Genomic DNA, 19,216 nt, shown 5'->3' with positions numbered 1-19,216 from the left:
TGTGATCAAATCTAAACTCAGACAGAGCTGCACGTTCTGTAATAATGGACAAACAAATGCCGGGAACGTTTTAACACATAATAAATCCTGAATCACAATTCTGAGTCTCTGTCAAACAATGAAAAGCTGCCCGTCTTTCCAGGGGAATGTGCAGACTACTGCATTACAGCAGCACAGTGTCTGACACACCCACACAATTGTTTGATTACTAATTCCTTTAGAAAAAACTAAGGAACAATTATAAGATGAAATGAAAAAAAAAAATCACAGAACATTAACTGGAGTTTGAGAATCATTTTATTATGCTGCAGTGTAGCAAGACATTTGTCACTTTTCATTTTCTACCTTTCTAACTAAACTGGTGTTCGGTCGATTTGTGCTACCCTGTCAGAGTTTGCTACTTCCCATTGAAACAGTGGGTAGTACAGTTCAACAACAAAAAATACTACTTGTAAAAATATGGTTTATTAATGTCTACACCTACCACAACCCTTAAACTACCCTTACAGTAATGCAAATACAGTAAATATGTGTTACATTCGCAGCTGTAGCTAGAAGGGATACAGCTACTGGAAACCAACAATAAATCTTTTTTTCTACCTATTAGATTGTGTTTGATTAAAGTCTACACCTACTACAACGCTAAACCTACCCTTACAGTAATGCAGTTACATTAAACGTTGTTCAGCATGAAAAAAAGGATGCAATATTGATGTGCGCATGTGCAGTAAACCCTGGTAGGAAAATCTGATGGGTATGAGAAAATGTCAGGGTGTACAGCTGTGGATGTGTTCATGACTCGTTATTACGATGAATCTGGTACATACTGCTTACACAGATCACTGTTTTTCAATAGAAAACTTATAAGGAATGTATTTGCTAAATTTATCGTCAATGCTTTAGACCTTTATAATGATATATAGCTTGTCAAGATGAATTTTGACCCTTTTCATTGAATATATTCATAAACATTTACACATACAAATAAGAAAAAAAGAAAAGTTTTTCAAGACACTGATGTTCTGGTGCGGGTTATCAGGTTAATTACTTATTGCTTTCTTTATGTTCTTCATGTGCTGAGCATTGTTTCTTTGGATGATATTTTAAACATATAATGTATCAATGCTAAGCTATAGAATCAGTTACTTACATGGCTAAATTAAATTGTTAATGAAAAGTTAATAAAAAAAAAAAAAAGAAACCGTTATCGTCAACATGAGGGTGGTTGAATTAAAGTGGCCACATATTATGAAACAAGTCACACCAGAATTTTCCTGTTCGATATAATCCATAAGCAAAAAAGATTACAGAAACAACAGCAGCAAAGTGTATTCCTCTCTTGATCATCTTACTCTGAGTCTTCTTGAACATCTCAATGGTGTAGTATTCTCCTCCATTTTCCTCCATGGTTGTTTTGATCTTCTCCAGCAGTTCAATGACCTGATCTTGATTCTTTTCCACATTACTGAAAGCATGATATCTTCCCTGATATTCATCCACTAATGTCTTCAGCTCTGGGTTTTCCAGGAGAAATTCATCTAATGGTTTGTTTAATTGATCAGCTCCAGTGAACAACAGAATGGTGAATCTCTGAACATCTCTTCTGAACATCTTCTGGATCCATTCCACTGTTTTCTTTTCCTCATCTGTGAATCGTCCGAGTTTGATGACCATCAGAAACACATGAGGACCGGGAGCAGACATCTTCAGACTCTTCTCAATCTCAGCTTTCACATGTTTTTCAGGCATGGACGTGTGAAACAGTCCTGGAGTGTCGATCAATGAGATTCTGGCTGCTTGACCCACACTACACTTTTTTGTTAAAGACGCAGGAAACTGAGCCACTTCAAACACATCTCTGCCCAGTATTGTGTTTCCTGATGAGCTCTTTCCTGATCCAGTTTTACCCACCAGAACAATCCTGAACTCAGTCACTGTGAAACAAAGATTAAAATAAACTTACCTTGTTTTGAGTATAATGTATAACACAAGCATTCTGTTAATCTTGGCTTTATATCAGTGTTTCAGTACAGAATGCAAGTTATAAAGATATTAAACCTCATCATGAATAAACAAGCTGCACTTATTATTTTTTTATATTTTCCTTAATAACTTTTGTTCTGAAAATAATGATTAATGTTCTATAAACTAGACAGAGGTTAATGTTAGAAAAAGAATGATTAGACACAACTTTACTGTAATAGGCAAAATTTGCGAAAATAGTGTAGCCTATATAGATGATTATAACAATAGTTTTTGAATTGTATTATCCTAAATACACAGCATGCTTGTTTTTAAGATTATAACTAAGCTTCTTTTCATGAATATCTGCTCTGATGTAAATGTGTTATACCCAGTCACTTCATATACGATCGTCTGAGGTGTAGATGTATCAAATAAGCTGTAAATGTCACTGATAAGTGACCTATGGACGACATATGCGGGCGTCTATTCTTACCAGTGATGCAATTTATTATCAGTTATGCATGATCTGGTAATTGCTATACCAACTGTTTAAAGTTTTGTTTAGGAGTGTGGCTGAATCACTGGCATAACTGCACAAGAAAGGCATGCGAGTGTTATTTTGTTATTCTATTATGTTATTTACTCTATACAATTGTGTTATTCTGTTATTTACTCCATACGGTATTATCTTAATTAAAATATTATGCTTGACTATGAAAGTAATCAATATACTGATTAATATGCTGAATTATTCCCAAATATTGAATGTCTTAAAGAGGATACATACAGTCGGCATTTAGTCATAGATGGGGTCGTGGGGAGGGCAGAGTCGGCGTGGGGGAAAACACAGCGAAAATCATGTGTATTTGAATAACAAAAATGCAAATTTTGAGCGCTCATTCCCAGAGACGTGTAGAACAATTGTAGTCTCTTTTAACTTTAATATTCATATACACTAGTCCATATCGATATTTGATTCATTGTACAGTACTGTAGATGTATTCATTCAAAAATAGCCAAATTCCGTGACGTTCTGCTTTATACAGCAAGTTCTATTTTTGACTGGATTCCGCGATTCAGTCGTTTCGCAAACACAGACTGGGTGAATTTATGAATGAAAGTGTAAAAGTTCTGACACAAAACTAAGTTGTTACATATCCTCACGCTTTTTGAAGTGGGTATACAGAAATCCTTGGCGTTTTCTAGTGGTATCACGTAGACTAACGTTACACCTCTTAGCAGACGCGTTTTCATTCAAGATTATGTTTGACACTAGGCTAACGTTACATAGTTTTGCTTCAGGTAGAATGACAAGGATAATTATATATGCATGCCATTTTCTGAAACAACCTTACACAGTTTTGATAACGTTAATAATGAACACAATGTTAATGTAGACTACTGTGATGATATGCCAACTGCACACACACACATGTTTAGTCTTGGTATTCCACAACTTCCCATTAATATTCTCACAACTTATTGCTTGTAGCCATTTTGTAATCCTTTCCGGCTCTGTATGTTTGTTAGGAAGGATGTAGAACTTCAATTAATAATTTGTTAGTTTAATGGGGGTATAAAAAACGACACAGCAACTCTTCGGCGTGATTGTCCTGCGTTCCCAGACCAACCGTCTGTATGTATTGGGTGTATAAAGGCCCTCCCATTAGGAGGTACTAGTAGTTTTCCACTGAATTGCACCTGTGAACTAAAGTAGCTAACTTTGGGTGATTTACAGAAACTGACAGCAGCCAGCAATAAACAGATTTAATGAATGTTTCATGTGACCACCGGCAACCAATAGGGAGAGGCAAAACTGAAGTTTTCTTAAAAAATGGCTGATTCGGCCGAATTCCACCATTAAAAAATAGACAAGGTGGACTTGTAATAAATTATGCAAACTAGACAAGCAATGCAAATTTAAAAAACTTAACTTCCAACTTTGGTAAGAGATAGGAGTATAAAAAGAGCGCGCGGACAGAGGATACAGATGTGACGGCCATCATCTCGGCTTTATTGCTGTGTTCTTAGTCTTATTTTGACATCTGGAACTCCCTTTCTTGAGTTTCTATTTTATTACTTTGAGAAGACCATTGCTTGCTCCACAACAGAGTATTTTATACAAACCTAAATAGAAAATAAACCTGTGAAGCATTTCTTTATTTTCTTATGAGTATGACATAATGTTACCACTGCAACACAGTGCAATAAATGATGAATATCAAAACCCACCACTTTGAATGAATGTAATTTCTGGTTTAGTTTTGTAATCATATTTTTAAAATGAAAACAGAATTGTCATTACTGTATGGCAGGTCTCTTCCCCATTAGAAATGTAATGTTCCCAGGAAATTTCTTAGAACATCTCCACTGGTGTCAATCATGTTCCCAGAATGTAACAATCTGTGAATCAAGCCACTACCTGATGAGCAGCCAGCCTCACCTGATCACATTTTCTCCTCGATTTCCTATAATAATGTGCTTTGTGATTGTACAAATACAGCAGTCAGAGAAAATGTTTGTTTATATAATGTCAAAGGTCAAGAGCAGAAAATAAAGCAAACACTGATCACCAAAAGGGTTACTTCTAATCAGAGGCGGATCTACGGGTGGCAGCTGCTACCCCTGGAATACAGTCTTGCCTGCCCTGTTGCCACCCCATTTATAAAGCAGATCATATTTTTAAAGTACATTTTATGTTCATAGCCTAGACGTTGAAGGCCAAGTAGACCCGCACCAAACTCCTCTCAAACAGAAATCGGCGATTTATGATCCCCTCCCCCTCACAGTCACAATGGTTTCACCCATCACCAGCACGGCAGTGACCCCCGCAAAATTTTACCAGTCAGTGGCATCAGGGCAGGCTGCATGGTGCATCTATCTGCTGTACGCAGTGTCTCAGAGAAGAGAGGTTGATAAGCAGTTAGCAGTTTAGAGGCAAGTTTGACACCGAAAAAGTCCATGAGCAGAGAGTTAACCCTGCAACAACCACATTACGTTATTTACATCCGCAATACTTTTTTTCGCATTAAATTTTTCTATGATCGTCAGGTCAGATAAGGGTCTAACATTAGTCTAGCTCTTTGTGTGCGTTTAAACTACTGCTGTCACAAAATTGGCATGCATCCACTTTGCCAGTATCTATGACTATCCATTTTTGAAAAATGGTCAACATGCCAAATTAAACTCTAAGCGGTGTCTTTAACACACTGCATGGTGGGACCAAATGCACTCAGAACAGCGTTAATCCATGAAGATCCCCTAAATAATGTCCCCCAACCCTTTAAAGACCTCCATTTCAGAAAGTTCTGAGAATGTTTTGGGAACATTACATATCTAGCAGAATGTGATGAGAGGGGTGAGGCAGAGAGCCATGGGAACGGAGCGATGCCGTTGAAGTGAGAGTGATAAGGAACGACACCTGCAACACTCACTGGTCTCGAGTCCCACAGAGGAGCGCCGGAATGATAAAAGGGGGATTTACGGCAGTGCAAGATAAGAGAGGACAACAGCGCACAAACAAACCAAAAAAAAAAAACAGCTCTCGGCAACGCCCCTCTCGTCACACAGGGTTACAGTATATGAGCTTGTATATAAATACCTATCAATCTTTCTAATTATCAAGGGAGATAACTATCTTTAATATCAGCCTTAAACAGTCAAGAAGCCTTTAAAGTGTTAAACATAAGTAGGCTTGAAAAGTATTTCACAAAGTGATCATTTTTATTGTTATTTTTACCTCAAAAATGTAATGACTTAATAAATATAATCAGTAGAAGTACATTCATTAACAATCTATATATTGTAATTCACAATTGTATTGTAAGAATGTGAAACTGATAAAACACAGCTTTAGTTTTGTGAAAATATGAAACAGATACTCAAGGAGTCACTTTTAAGCACATTCATGAGCATAAATAAGAAAACTTACTTGTTGATGATTTGGTTATAATCTCTGCCCAGCTGTCTGCCTCTGATGTGCTGCTCACTGATGAGGTGAGGATGGGAATGGACTCTAATATTCTCTATATCAGTCTAAAAAGAGGTACATTTGCTCCTCCTCTCATTAAGAACAATACAAATGAATCAGTGTTTCCTGTAAACAGAGGCTGTTCTTGTAAGTCTGTGTGATAGAGCCAATTCCCTAGAGGAGCTGTAGTGTTTTGTCCATGGATCCCTTCCTTCACCCCGAATTCCTCTTCCTTCTGCTGGAGCAGAAATGATGTTATATCGAGGACCATACTAGACAGTTCCTACTGCTAGCTAATGTCACCAGCTACCGAGACGACGTGCTCTGAGCTTTCTATAACACCAGTCTGAACACCGAGTGCAGAGCGTTGTCATCCGAAGATGGTCCTCCAGCTGTTCCTTATATGTACATTTAACTTTCCTGTGTATGTGTAGCTCTCATGAAATCCAAAATGAGCCAATATTTGGCATGACATTTCAAAATGTCTCACTTTCAACATTCGATATGTTATCTATATTCTATTGTGAATAAAATGCAGGAAGGAGAACAATTGAGCAGACGCAACGTTTTCTAAAATTTTAGACATAAATGGAAGATTTGAAATAGGCCTATAATTTGCCAGTTCACTAGGATCTAGTTTTGGTTTCTTAATAAGAGGCTTGATAACCGCCAGCTTGAATGGTTTTGGGACGTGTCCTAAAGATAACGACGAGTTTATGATATTGACAAGCAGTTCTTCGGCTAAAGGTAACAACTCTTTCAGTAATTTAGTGGGTTCAGGATCGAATAAACATGTGTCACGATAGGTATTGGGGAAAAACACAAAGAGAGGGTAGATCCAAATGCAGGTAAGGGTTTTATTTAAACAGAGGGGTAAATACAAAATAAACAGTCATGAGAGACAAATCAAACAAAAAGGGAACCGGATGAAACGGGGAACTCGGAAGAACGGAAAGGTAGAGGAAGTCTGGTGGAACGAGAGAATGAGACACATAGGGTAAGACAAAGCAAGACTGATGGACCAGAAACACAATGACATCAGACAAGGACTCCGTGACATAGACTAAGACAGACTGGGTATTTATACACAGAAGGATAATTGGGAAACAGGAGACAGGTGGGGTGAACAATCAATCAGGTAACAAGGAGGAAGGTGACCATATAAGGGAACAGGAAGTGATCTGGGACAGGCACCGTGAGAAGGAGGACATCTAGTGGAACCCCGGGGAACAACAACCCAGACACTGTGACAGTACCCCCCCTCTACGGAGCGGCTACCAGACGCTTAAAGACAAAACATGACACAGAGACCAGGAGGGAGGCGGACAGGTGGAGGCTAAGGGGGAGGGACGGAGGGCCAGAAAAGGAACACATGGGGGACAAACACCAGAAATGATACATAAAACCGGGAGATCAGGAGGGAGGAGGACCGGAGGAGGTACAGGGGGAGGGACGGAGGGCCAGACTAAACTAAAGAGAACAGACAGAAACAGAACTCAAAAAAACACAAAACATAAGTCCATGAAGGACATGTTGAGGCGTCCACTAGGACGGAGCAGATGACCACCACAGCCGTGTGGTCAAGGCCAGAGCCCTCCAGGGCGGAGCGGAAGACCACCACGTCTCTGTGGTCGAGGCCGGAGTCCACCAGGTCGGAGCAGAAGACCACCACGTCCTCATGGTCATCACCAGAGTCCCCCAGGGTGGAGCGGACGACCACCACGTCCTCGTGGTCACCGCCAGAGTCCCCCAGGGCGGAGCGGATGACCACCACGTCCTCGTGGTCACCGCCAGAGTCTCCCAGGGCGGAGCCGAAGACCACCACGGCCTTGTGGTCACCGCCTCGGGAACTGTAACGGACACCGCCTCGGGAACAACATCGGGCACCGCCTCGGGAACAACCTCGGGCACCGCCTCGGGAACAGCATCGGGCACCGCCTCGGGAACAGCATCGGGCTCCGCCTCGGGAACAGCATCGGGCTCCGCCTCGGGAACTGCATCGGGCACCGCCTCGGGAACGACCTCGGCCTCGGGAACAGCATCGGGCACCGCCTCGGGAACTGCATCGGGCTCCGCCTCGGGAACAGCATCGGGCTCCGCCTCGGGAACAGCATCGGGCTCCGCCTCGGGAACTGCATCGGGCACCGCCTCGGGAACTGCATCGAGCACCGCCTCGGGAACTGCATCGAGCACCGCCTCGGGAACTGCATCGGGCTCCGCCTCGGAAACAGCATCGGGCACCGCCTCGGGAACTGCATCGGGAACTGCATCGGGCTTCGCCTCGGGAACTGCATCGGGCACCGCCTCGGGAACTGCATCGGGCACCGCCTCGGAAACAGCATCGGGCACCGCCTCGGGAACTGCATCGGGCACCGCCTCGGGAACTGCATCGGGCTCCGCCTCGGGAACTGCATCGGGCTCCGCCTCGGGAACTGCATCGGGCTCCGCCTCGGAAACAGCATCGGGCTCCGCCTCGGGAACTGCATCGGGCACCGCCTCGGAAACAGCATCGGGCACCGCCTCGGGAACTGCATCGGGCTCCGCCTCGGGAACTGCATCGGGCTCCGCCTCGGGAACTGCATCGGGCACCGCCTCGGAAACAGCATCGGGCACCGCCTCGGGAACAGCATCGGGCACCGCCTCGGGAACTGCATCGGGCTCCGCCTCGGGAACAGCATCGGGCTCCGCCTCGGGAACAGCATCGGGCTCCGCCTCGGGCACCGCCTCGGGAACTGCATCGGGCACCGCCTCGGGAACTGCATCGGGCACCGCCTCGGGAACTGCATCGGGCACCGCCTCGGGAACTGCATCGAGCACCGCCTCGGGAACTGCATCGAGCACCGCCTCGGGAACTGCATCGGGCTCCGCCTCGGGAACTGCATAGGGCACCGCCTCGGAAACAGCATCGGGCACCGCCTCGGGAACTGCATCGGGCTCCGCCTCGGGAACTGACTCGGCCTCGGCCTCGGGAACAGCATCGGGCACCGCCTCGGGAACTGCATCGGGCTCCGCCTCGGGAACAGCATCGGGCTCCGCCTCGGGAACAGCATCGGGCACCGCCTCGGAAACTGCATCGGGCACCGCCTCGGAAACTGCATCGGGCACCGCCTCGGGAACTGCATCGGGCTCCGCCTCGGGAACTGCATCGAGCACCGCCTCGGGAACTGCATCGGGCACCGCCTCGGAAACAGCATCGGGCACCGCCTCGGGAACAGCATCGGGCACCGCCTCGGGAACTGCATCGGGCTTCGCCTCGGGAACAGCATCGGGCACCACCTCGGGAACGACCTCGGCCTCGGGAACAGCATCGGGCACCGCCTCGGGAACTGCATCGGGCACCGCCTCGGAAACAGCATCGGGCACCGCCTCGGGAACTGCATCGGGCACCGCCTCGGGAACTGCATCGGGCTCCGCCTCGGGAACTGCAGCTGCCTGTCTCCTCCTCCGCCCTCTACGATGGGGAGTCGGTGGCGTTGAGTCGGCCATCTTGTGCTGTGGTGCTGGGCTGGCGGCCATCTTGGGCTGTGACGCTAGGTTGGCGGCCATCTTGGGCTGTGGGGCTGGGCTGGTGGCCATCTTGGGTTGTGGGGCTGGGTTGGCGGCCATCCTGTGCTGTGGGGTTGGGCTGGCGCCCATCTTGTGCTGTGGGGCTGAGCTGGCAGCCTTGTCTGGACACTCTGGTGTGGTTGTTGCATCCCACTGGGCACGATGGTGCAGGTAATTGGTAAACCCCCAAAAGTCCAGTATCTCTAACCCCTTCATCTCCCATGAAGGTAAAGGATCATCCAGGCAATTATTAAATAAATCCTTTAGTGCTGCATCATTGTAACCTAGCCCGACTGCCATAGTCCAAAACAATTGCGCCAGGCCACCCACCTCACTTCCCTCTTGATGAAGGGTGATTAAGTTCTGGTATCTCCCCCTCCGTTCCTCCATGGTGGCTGGGGAACCGATTCGAAATCCCACACCGCTGGATCTAGGCATGACGGAGTCCTTCTGTCACGATAGGTATTGGGGAAAAACACAAAGAGAGGGTAGATCCAAATGCAGGTAAGGGTTTTATTTAAACAGAGGGGTAAATACAAAATAAACAGTCATGAGAGACAAATCAAACAAAAAGGGAACCGGATGAAACGGGGAACTCGGAAGAACGGAAAGGTAGAGGAAGTCTGGTGGAACGAGAGAATGAGACACATAGGGTAAGACAAAGCAAGACTGATGGACCAGAAACACAATGACATCAGACAAGGACTCCGTGACATAGACTAAGACAGACTGGGTATTTATACACAGAAGGATAATTGGGAAACAGGAGACAGGTGGGGTGAACAATCAATCAGGTAACAAGGAGGAAGGTGACCATATAAGGGAACAGGAAGTGATCTGGGACAGGCACCGTGAGAAGGAGGACATCTAGTGGAACCCCGGGGAACAACAACCCAGACACTGTGACAACATGTTGTTGGTTTAGATACAGTGATAAGTTTATTGAGCTCCTCCTGTCCTATGGTTGTAAAGCACTGCAGTTTATCTTTGGGTGCGGTGGATGAAACTGAATTGTACATTTGTTATTGTATTTCTGAAGTTATCTTATTTATTCATAAAGTCATTACTATTTAACTGTGAGGGAATATTTGAATCAGGTGGCATCTGGTAATTTGTTAACTTAGCCACTGTGCTAAATAAAAACCTTGGATTGTTTTGATTATTTTCAATGAGTTTGTGTATATGCTTTGCCCTAGCAGTTTTTAGAGCCTGTCTATAGCTGGACATACTGTTTTTTCATGCAATTCTAAAAACTTCTAAGTTAGTTTTTCTCCATTTGCGTTCAAGACTACGAGTGTGACGGTTGGGTTATGGGAAAAACACAAGGAGAGGGTAGGATCCAATTGCAGGTATGGTTTATTGCACAAACAGGTAAAATACAAAATAAAACTGTCTTGAGAGACAAACCAAACAAAAAGGGAACCGGATGAAACGGATAAGAACGCGGAGGAACAAGAAGGTAATGAGAAGACTCACGAGACAAGCACAACTCACACATAGGGTAAGGACTCCATAAAGACGACAGAGAAAGACAGCTCTATATAGGGAGACTAATGACTAAGGATAGTCAACACCTGTGCGATTTAATTGGAGTGCAATTACTGTGACGACATGACCAGACTAGCGGAATTAAAGTGTCTATGGTGAAGTGCCTAAGGAGAAGTGAGCTCAGTAGGGGACACCCAGGAAACAGAGACTGACAACGTGACATTACCCCCTCCCCTATGGAGCAGCTACCAGATGCTCCACCTGAAACCCCGGAAAACCCAACAGAAAAAGAGGTAGGAGGGAGGTGAAGCGGTGGCGGACTAGGGGGAGGGACGGAGGGTCAGAAAACAGGGACAGGAGAACCAGATGGAATGAACAATGATAAAGAACCCCAGGACGGAGCGGATGACCACCACGTCCTCTTGGTCACCGCCAGAGTCCCCCAGGTCGGAGCGGATGACCACCACGTCCTCATGGTCACCGTCGGAGTCCCCCAGGGCGAAGCGGTCTCGGGCACCGCATCGGGAACGGTTTCGGGCCCCGCCTCGGTCTCCGGAACAACATCGGACACTGCCTCGGCCTCGGGCACCGCCTCGGTCTCGGCCTCTGTAACAGCATCGGGCACCGCCTCGGTCTCTGGAACAGCATCGGGCACCGTCCCGGCCTCGAGCACTGCCTCGGCCTCTGGAACAGCATCGGGCACCGCCTCGGCATCGGCCTCTGGAACAGCATCAGGCACCGCCTCGGCCTCGAGCACGGCCTCGGCATCGGCCTCTGGAACAGCATCGAGCACCGCCTCGGCCTCCGGCACCGCCTTGGCAACAGCATCGGACACCGCCTCGGTCTCTGGAACAGCATCGGGCACCGCATCGCATTTTCCTCAGTCTCCACACCGCAGACTGAGGAAAACTTCACAATGACCGATGCACACTCTTTATCCTCCTTCTCCCCACTCTCAGAGATGGACGTCTCCAAAATTCTCATGTCCAATCATCCTACTACTTGTCCACTTGATCCTATCCCCACTCACCTCCTTCAAGCGATCTCTTCTTCAGTCATACCTTCACTTACTCACATTATCAACTCTTCTCTTCAATCTGGAACATTTCCCTTAGCATTCAAGCAGGCTCGGGTAAGCCCACTGCTCAAGAAACCATCTCTAAATCCAGCGCTTCTTGAAAACTACAGACCGGTATCCCTGCTTCCATTCATTGCAAAGACACTTGAGCGGGCTGTGTTCAACCAGCTTTCTATGTTCCTTGGACAGAACAACCTCCTGGACAGCAACCAATCTGGCTTCAAAAGTGGCCACTCAACTGAGACTGCTCTGCTCTCGGTTACTGAAGCCCTGCGACTAGCAAGAGCAGCTTCAAAATCCTCGGTACTCATCTTACTGGACCTGTCTGCTGCTTTTGACACTGTTAATCACAAGATTCTCCTGTCCACCCTCAGAAAGATGGGAATCTCTGGAACTGCTCTCCTGTGGGTTAAGTCCTACCTCTCTGACAGATCATTCAGTGTGTCTTGGAGGGGTGATGTTTTAAAGTCACACCACCTTGCTACTGGGGTTCCTCAAGGCTCAGTACTTGGACCACTTCTCTTCTCCATCTACATGACATCTTTAGGATCTGTCATTCAGAAGCATGGCTTTTCTTATCACTGCTATGCTGATGACACCCAACTCTACTTCTCATTCCAGCCTGATGACCCGACAGTAGCTGCTCGCATTTCAGCCTGTCTGAGTGACATTTCTAGCTGGATGAATGACCATCACCTTCAGCTTAACCTTACAAAGACTGAACTACTGGTGATTCCAGCTAACCAATTGATTCATCACAACTTCTCTATACAGCTGGGCTCGTCAACCATAACTCCTTCGAGGACAGCCAGAAACCTAGGAGTTGTGATGGATCATCAATTAAGCTTCACTGACCACATTGCTACAACGACCCGGTCCTGCAGGTTTGCCTTATACAACATTAGGAAGATTAGACCCTTCCTGTCAGAGCAAGCAACCCAACTTCTTGTCCAAGCTCTTGTTCTCTCTAGACTGGACTATTGTAATGCTCTCCTGGGGGGCCTTCCTGCATGTACTGTCAAGCCTCTGCAAATGATCCAGAATGCAGCAGCGAGGGTTGTCTTCAATGAGCCAAAAAAAGCTCATGTTACTCCTCTTCTCATCAGGTTACACTGGCTACCAGTAGCTGCTCGCATCAAATTCAAGATACTGATGCTTGCCTACAAGACGACCACTGGCACGGCACCAACTTACCTAAACTCACTGGTTAAATCCTATGTGCCCTCCAGAAGTTTGCGTTCTGCAAGTGAACAACGCCTTATGGTGCCATCCCAAAGAAATTCAAAATCACTCTCACGGACCTTTTCCTGGACTGCGCCCAGCTGGTGGAATGACCTCCCAATCTCAATTCGTACAGCTGAGTCTTTACTCATTTTCAAGAAACATCTAAAAACTCATCTTTTTCGCCTGCACTTAACCTACTAACACCAGTACTTTTCCTTTTCTTGTCTTTTTTTTTTTTTTTTTTTCTTTCATTTAATAAAATAAAAAAATTATATATACCTGGCTATGCGTTCTATACTAGACTAACTGAGACTTGTCATGGCACTTGTATTCTGTTGTTGTTCTCTTGTTGACCTGACTGCTTCTATTGTTCTCATTTGTAAGTCGCTTTGGATAAAAGCGTCTGCTAAATGATTAAATGTAAATGTAAATGCATCGGGAACAGCATCGGGCTCCGCCTCGGGAACAGCATCGGGCTCCGCCTCGGGAACTGCCTCGGGCACTGCATCGGGCACCGCCTCGGGAACAGCCTCGGCCTCGGGAACAGCATCGGGCACCACCTCGGGCTCCGCATCGGGAACAGCATCGGGAACTACATCGGGCACCGCATCGGGCACCGCCTCGGCCTCTCGAACAGCATCGAGCACCTCCTCGGGAACAGCCGCGGCCTCGGGAACTGCATCGGGCACCGCCTCGGCCTCTGGAACAGCATCGGGCACCGCCTCGGTCTCTGGAACAGCATCGGGCACCGCCTCGGCATCGGGCACCGCCTCGGGAACCACCTCGGGTACCGCCTCGACCTCGGGAACAGCATCGGGCACCGCCTCGGGAACAGCATCGGGCACCGCATCGGGCACCGCCTCGGGAACTGCATCGGGCACCTCATCGGGCACCTCCTCGGGAACAGCCGCGGCCTCGGGAACTGCATCGGGCACCGCCTCGGGAACTGCATCGGGCACCGCCTCGGGAACAGCATCGGGCACCGCCTCGGGAACAGCATCGGGCACCGCCTCGGGAACAGCATCGGGCTCCGCCTCGGGCACCGCATCGGGCACCGCATCGGGAACTGCATCGGGCACCGCATCGGGAACTGCATCGGGCACCGCCTCGGGAACTGCATCGGGCACCGCCTCAGGAACTCAGCGTGACATTACCCCCTCCCCTATGGAGCAGCTACCAGATGCTCCACCTGAAACCCCGGAAAACCCAACAGAAAAGAGGTAGGAGGGAGGTGAAGCGGTGGCGGACTAGGGGGAGGGACGGAGGGTCAGAAAACAGGGACAGGAGAACCAGATGGAATGGACAGAGATAAAGAACCTGGAAAAATGGACAAAACAGAGACGGAACAACCAGATGGGAAGGAAAGGCAGAGACAGGAAGGTGTAACACAAAACAAGGAGTCCAGGAGGGTGGTGGACCGGCGGAAGGAAAGAGGGGAGGGACGGAGGGCCAGGTCCAACGGAGGAAAATAGAAAAAAAAAAAAAAATGAAAACAAAAACATTGGTAAATGGAGGACATTAGGTGATGCCCACCCGGGCGGAACAGAGGGCCATCACACCCATCTGGTCAAAGCAGAAGCCCCCCCAGGGCGGAGCGGAAGACCACCACGTCCTCTTGGTCACCGCCAGAGTCCCCCAGGGCGGAGCGGATGACCACCACATCCTCATGGTCACCGTCGGAGTCCCCCAGGACGAAGCGGTCTCGGGCACCGCATCGGGAACGGTTTCGGGCCCCGCCTCGGTCTCCGAAACAACATTGGACACTGCCTCGGCCTCGGGCACCGCCCCGGTCTCGGCCTCTGGAACAGCATCGGGCACCGCCTCGGCCTCTGGAACAGCATCGGGCACCGCCTCGGGAACCGCATCGGGCACCGCCTCGGGAACAGCATCGGGCACCGCCTCGGCCTCCGGCACCGCCTTGGCAACAGCATCGGGCACCGCCTCGGTCTCTGGAACAGCATCGGGCACCGCCTCGGGAACAGCATCGGGCACCGCCTCGGCCTCCGGCACCGCCTTGGCAACAGCATCGGGCACCGCCTCGGTCTCTGGAACAGCATCGGGCACCGCCTCGGGAACAGCATCGGGCTCCGCCTCGGGAACTGCCTCGGGCACTGCATCGGGCACCGCCTCGGGAACAGCCTCGGCCTCGGGAACAGCATCGGGCACCACCTCGGGCTCCGCATCGGGAACAGCATCGGGAACTACATCGGGCACCGCATCGGGCACCGCCTCGGCCTCTCGAACAGCATCGAGCACCTCCTCGGGAACAGCCGCGGCCTCGGGAACTGCATCGGGCACCGCCTCGGCCTCTGGAACAGCATCGGGCACCGCCTCGGTCTCTGGAACAGCATAGGGCACCGCCTCGGCATCGGGCACCGCCTCGGGAACAGCATCGGGCACCGCCTCGGGTACCGCATCGGCCTCCGGAACAGCATCGGGCACCGCCTCGGCATCGGGCACCACCTCGGGTACCGCCTCGGCCTCGGGAACAGCATCGGGCACCACCTCGGGAACAGCATCGGGCACCGCCTCGGGAACTGCATCGGGCACCGCATCGGGCACCGCCTCGGGAACCGCATCGGGCACCGCATCGGGCACCTCCTCGGGAACAGCCGCGGCCTCGGGAACTGCATCGGGCACCGCCTCGGGAACTGCATCGGGGACCGCCTCGGGAACAGCATCGGGCACCGCCTCGGGAACAGCATCGGGCACCGCCTCGGCCTCTGGAACAGCATCGGGCTCCGCCTCGGGAACAGCATCGGGCTCCGCCTCGGGAACAGCATCGGGCACCGCCTCGGGAACAGCATCGGGCACCGCCTCGGCCTCTGGAACAGCATCGGGCTCCGCCTCGGGAACAGCATCGGGCTCCGCCTCGGGAACAGCATTGGGCACCGCCTCGGGAACTGCATCGGGCACCGCCTCGGGAACTGCATCGGGCATTGCCTCGGGAACTTTCTCCAGGCCTTGAGGGACGGTCGACGCCTGTCTCCTCCTCCTCCGTCCTCCACGATGGCGAGTCAGCAGCACCTTGTCTGGAGACTCAGGCGTTGAGTCGTCCATCTTGAGCTGTGGCTCTGGGCTGGCGACCAACCTGTGCTGTGGCTCTAAGCTGGTGGCCATCGTGTGCTGTGGTGCTAGGCTGGCAGCCATCTTGTGCTGTGGCGCTGGGCTGGCGGCCATCTTGTGCTGTGGCGCTGGGCTGGCGGCCATCTTGTGCTGTGGCGCTGGGCTGGCGGCCTGCTCGGGAACGTCCTCCTGGACGGCAGCGTCCTGCTCGGGAATGTCCTCCGGGACGACAGTGGGCTGCTCGGGACCGTCCTTCGGGCTTTGAGGAACGGTAGATGCCGGTCTCCTCCTCCTCCGCCCTCTATGATGGCGAGTCGGTGGCACCTTGACGGAAGACTCAGGCGTTGAGTCAGCCATCTTGTTTAGAGACACAGGTGTAGATTCGGCCATCTTGTGCTGTGGCGCTGAGCAGGTGGCAGTCTTGTCTGGAAACTCTGGTGTGGTTGTTGCATCCCACTGAGCACGATGGTGCAGGTAATTGGTAAAGCCCCAAAAGTCCAGGATCTCCAACCCCTTCATCTCCCATTGAGGTAAAGGATCATCCAGGCAATTATTAAACAAATCTTTTAGTGCTGCATCATTGTAACCTAACCCGACTGCCAAAGTCCAAAACAATTGCGCCAGGCCACCCACCTCACTTCCCTTTTGATGAAGGGTGGTTAAGTTCCGGAATCTCCCCCTCCGTTCCTCCATGGTGGCCGGGGAACCGATTCGAAATCCCACACCGCTGGATCTAGGCATGATGGAGTCCTTCTGTGACGTTTGGGTTATGGGAAAAACACAAGGAGAGGGTAGGATCCAATTGCAGGTATGGTTTATTGCACAAACAGGTAAAATACAAAATAAAACTGTCTTGAGAGACAAACCAAACAAAAAGGGAACCGGATGAAACGGATAAGAACGCGGAGGAACAAGAAGGTAATGAGAAGACTCACGAGACAAGCACAACTCACACATAGGGTAAGGACTCCATAAAGACGACAGAGAAAGACAGCTCTATATAGGGAGACTAATGACTAAGGATAGTCAACACCTGTGCGATTTAATTGGAGTGCAATTACTGTGACGACATGACCAGACTAGCGGAATTAAAGTGCCTATGGTGAAGTGCCTAAGGAGAAGTGAGCTCACTAGGGGACACCCAGGAAACAGAGACTGACAGCGTGACAACGAGTTACTTTCTTGAGAGAGTGAGTATTACTGTTATACCATGGCACAGTACGTTTTTCTCTAACCTTTTTCAATTTGATTGGGGCAACAGCTTCTAATGTATTAGAGAAAATAGTGCCCATGTTGTCAGTAATTTCATCTAATTCATGTGTATTTTTGGGTACAAATAGCAGTTGAGATAAATCAGGCAGGTTATTTGCGAATCTGTCTTTAGTGGCTGGAACATCAGATGTTTTCCAGATACGTGGGCAGTGGTCCTGACACGACGATCGTCGCCGCGGGCGTCGTGCTGCGAACCGTCTCGATCAGGCTCCTGAAGTCCCTCTTCAGCGTCTCCGTCTGCCGCAGCGTGGTGTCGTTAACCCCGGCGTGAAGCACGACCGCTCTGGGGCTCTCGTCGAAACATCAAGAACACGAGCACCAGGCAAACAATGAGTGTTCACTTTACCTTCAGCTAACGTAGCACGGACGTGTCGGACGATGGAGTCTCCGATGATCACAGCGTCGCGTCCTGTCTCGCGGAGGGGAGCGAAGCGGTTCTGGATGGAGATCTCGAAGGCAGGAGGGGGAGAAGTCGTCGTCCGGGACCTGGATCGCGTCCTCCGCTGTGGATGCACCCAGGGTCCGTGGTGTCCCGGTGCCGGAGTGAAGGACATCTGGGAAGATCGCGTCCTGGATGCAGTGGGACTGTTAGCTGAGCACTGTATACTTACCCCTGACTTGTGAACATCAGCCCGGGAGGTTTCCAGTGTGGCTCTGCGCTCTCTCAGCTGGGCCTGCCTCACCTCCAGGACCCAAATCTGCTTCTCCACGGCCTCCAGCTCGAACCACATTCAGTGTCATCAACGTGTCGTCACCTGCACTCTAAGGTAGACATGCATACGCCATTAAAGCAAGTAAGATTGAGTAAAGCAATGGTAATGTGTGTGAATAGAGTATTAGCAATGCTAATACATGCTTACACTAATACTGGGTTTAGCGGCCGCCATGCTGGCAATGCTAACGGGCTATAAGCTAATAGCGGACTCAGGTAATCAAAATAAAACTAGTGATAACAAGGCACTCTGATGTTTTTTGTTGTAGAATATGATAGATAACACTGATAATAGATTTTAAGATTAAAAAATAGATGATAAAAATCAACGTGATGGAGCTCAAACTCAAGACACACGGCACAACAAACAGAGCTTCGCAGAAATATATTGTGATATAAATTTTGCCCATATCATCCAGCCCTACTTTGACTGATTAATTATTTTATAATCGTTTGCTGACTGCCTTGACCATTGCCTGTTTTTGGATTACTCTTTGTTTTACCTTGGTAACTATTGTCCGACCCTGTCTGTCTTGATTGCGATTTGCACAATAAGGCTGGGTTCACACCGCAAGCTGCACCAGAGCGGAGTCAGAGCGGAAGCAGTCCACGGCTATTTTGCTTTCACACCAGCAGCGGAGGCAGCGCGCAACTGAACAGAGGATTTTGGACAGAGTACTCTATAATGGGTAAGTTCGCATAGCTTTATTTCCATTTCAAATACATTTAAATAAAAATACTTTTCAAGAAGCTTTTTTAATTAATAATTTCATTGTAACTTTTGTTGCATCTTTGTTTTGCTGTCTTTGTTTTCCGTGCAGTACGTGTTGTTAATAGAAGGAAGGCCATCGCGCTATATTTGTTATTAAGGAGACATGTTTATTATATATGTACA

General features: G+C 49.0%; 1 protein-coding gene across 1 annotated transcript; it reads right to left on the bottom strand.

The window, feature by feature from the left end:
• Window positions 1-648: 648 nt before the first annotated feature.
• On the bottom strand, window positions 649-5,952 carry LOC113070331 (GTPase IMAP family member 4-like). Its single transcript, XM_026243597.1, has 2 exons — window positions 5,897-5,952; window positions 649-1,934 (listed from the first exon to the last, which is right to left on the bottom strand). Coding segments are annotated over exons 1-2 (705 nt in total). The 5' UTR covers window positions 5,898-5,952; the 3' UTR covers window positions 649-1,230.
• Window positions 5,953-19,216: the final 13,264 nt, after the last annotated feature.

This window comes from Carassius auratus, unplaced genomic scaffold (assembly GCF_003368295.1).
Source record: "Carassius auratus strain Wakin unplaced genomic scaffold, ASM336829v1 scaf_tig00003761, whole genome shotgun sequence".
In the NCBI taxonomy this organism is placed as follows: Eukaryota; Metazoa; Chordata; class Actinopteri; order Cypriniformes; family Cyprinidae; genus Carassius; species Carassius auratus.
This window is presented reverse-complemented; position numbering and strand designations above follow the sequence as displayed.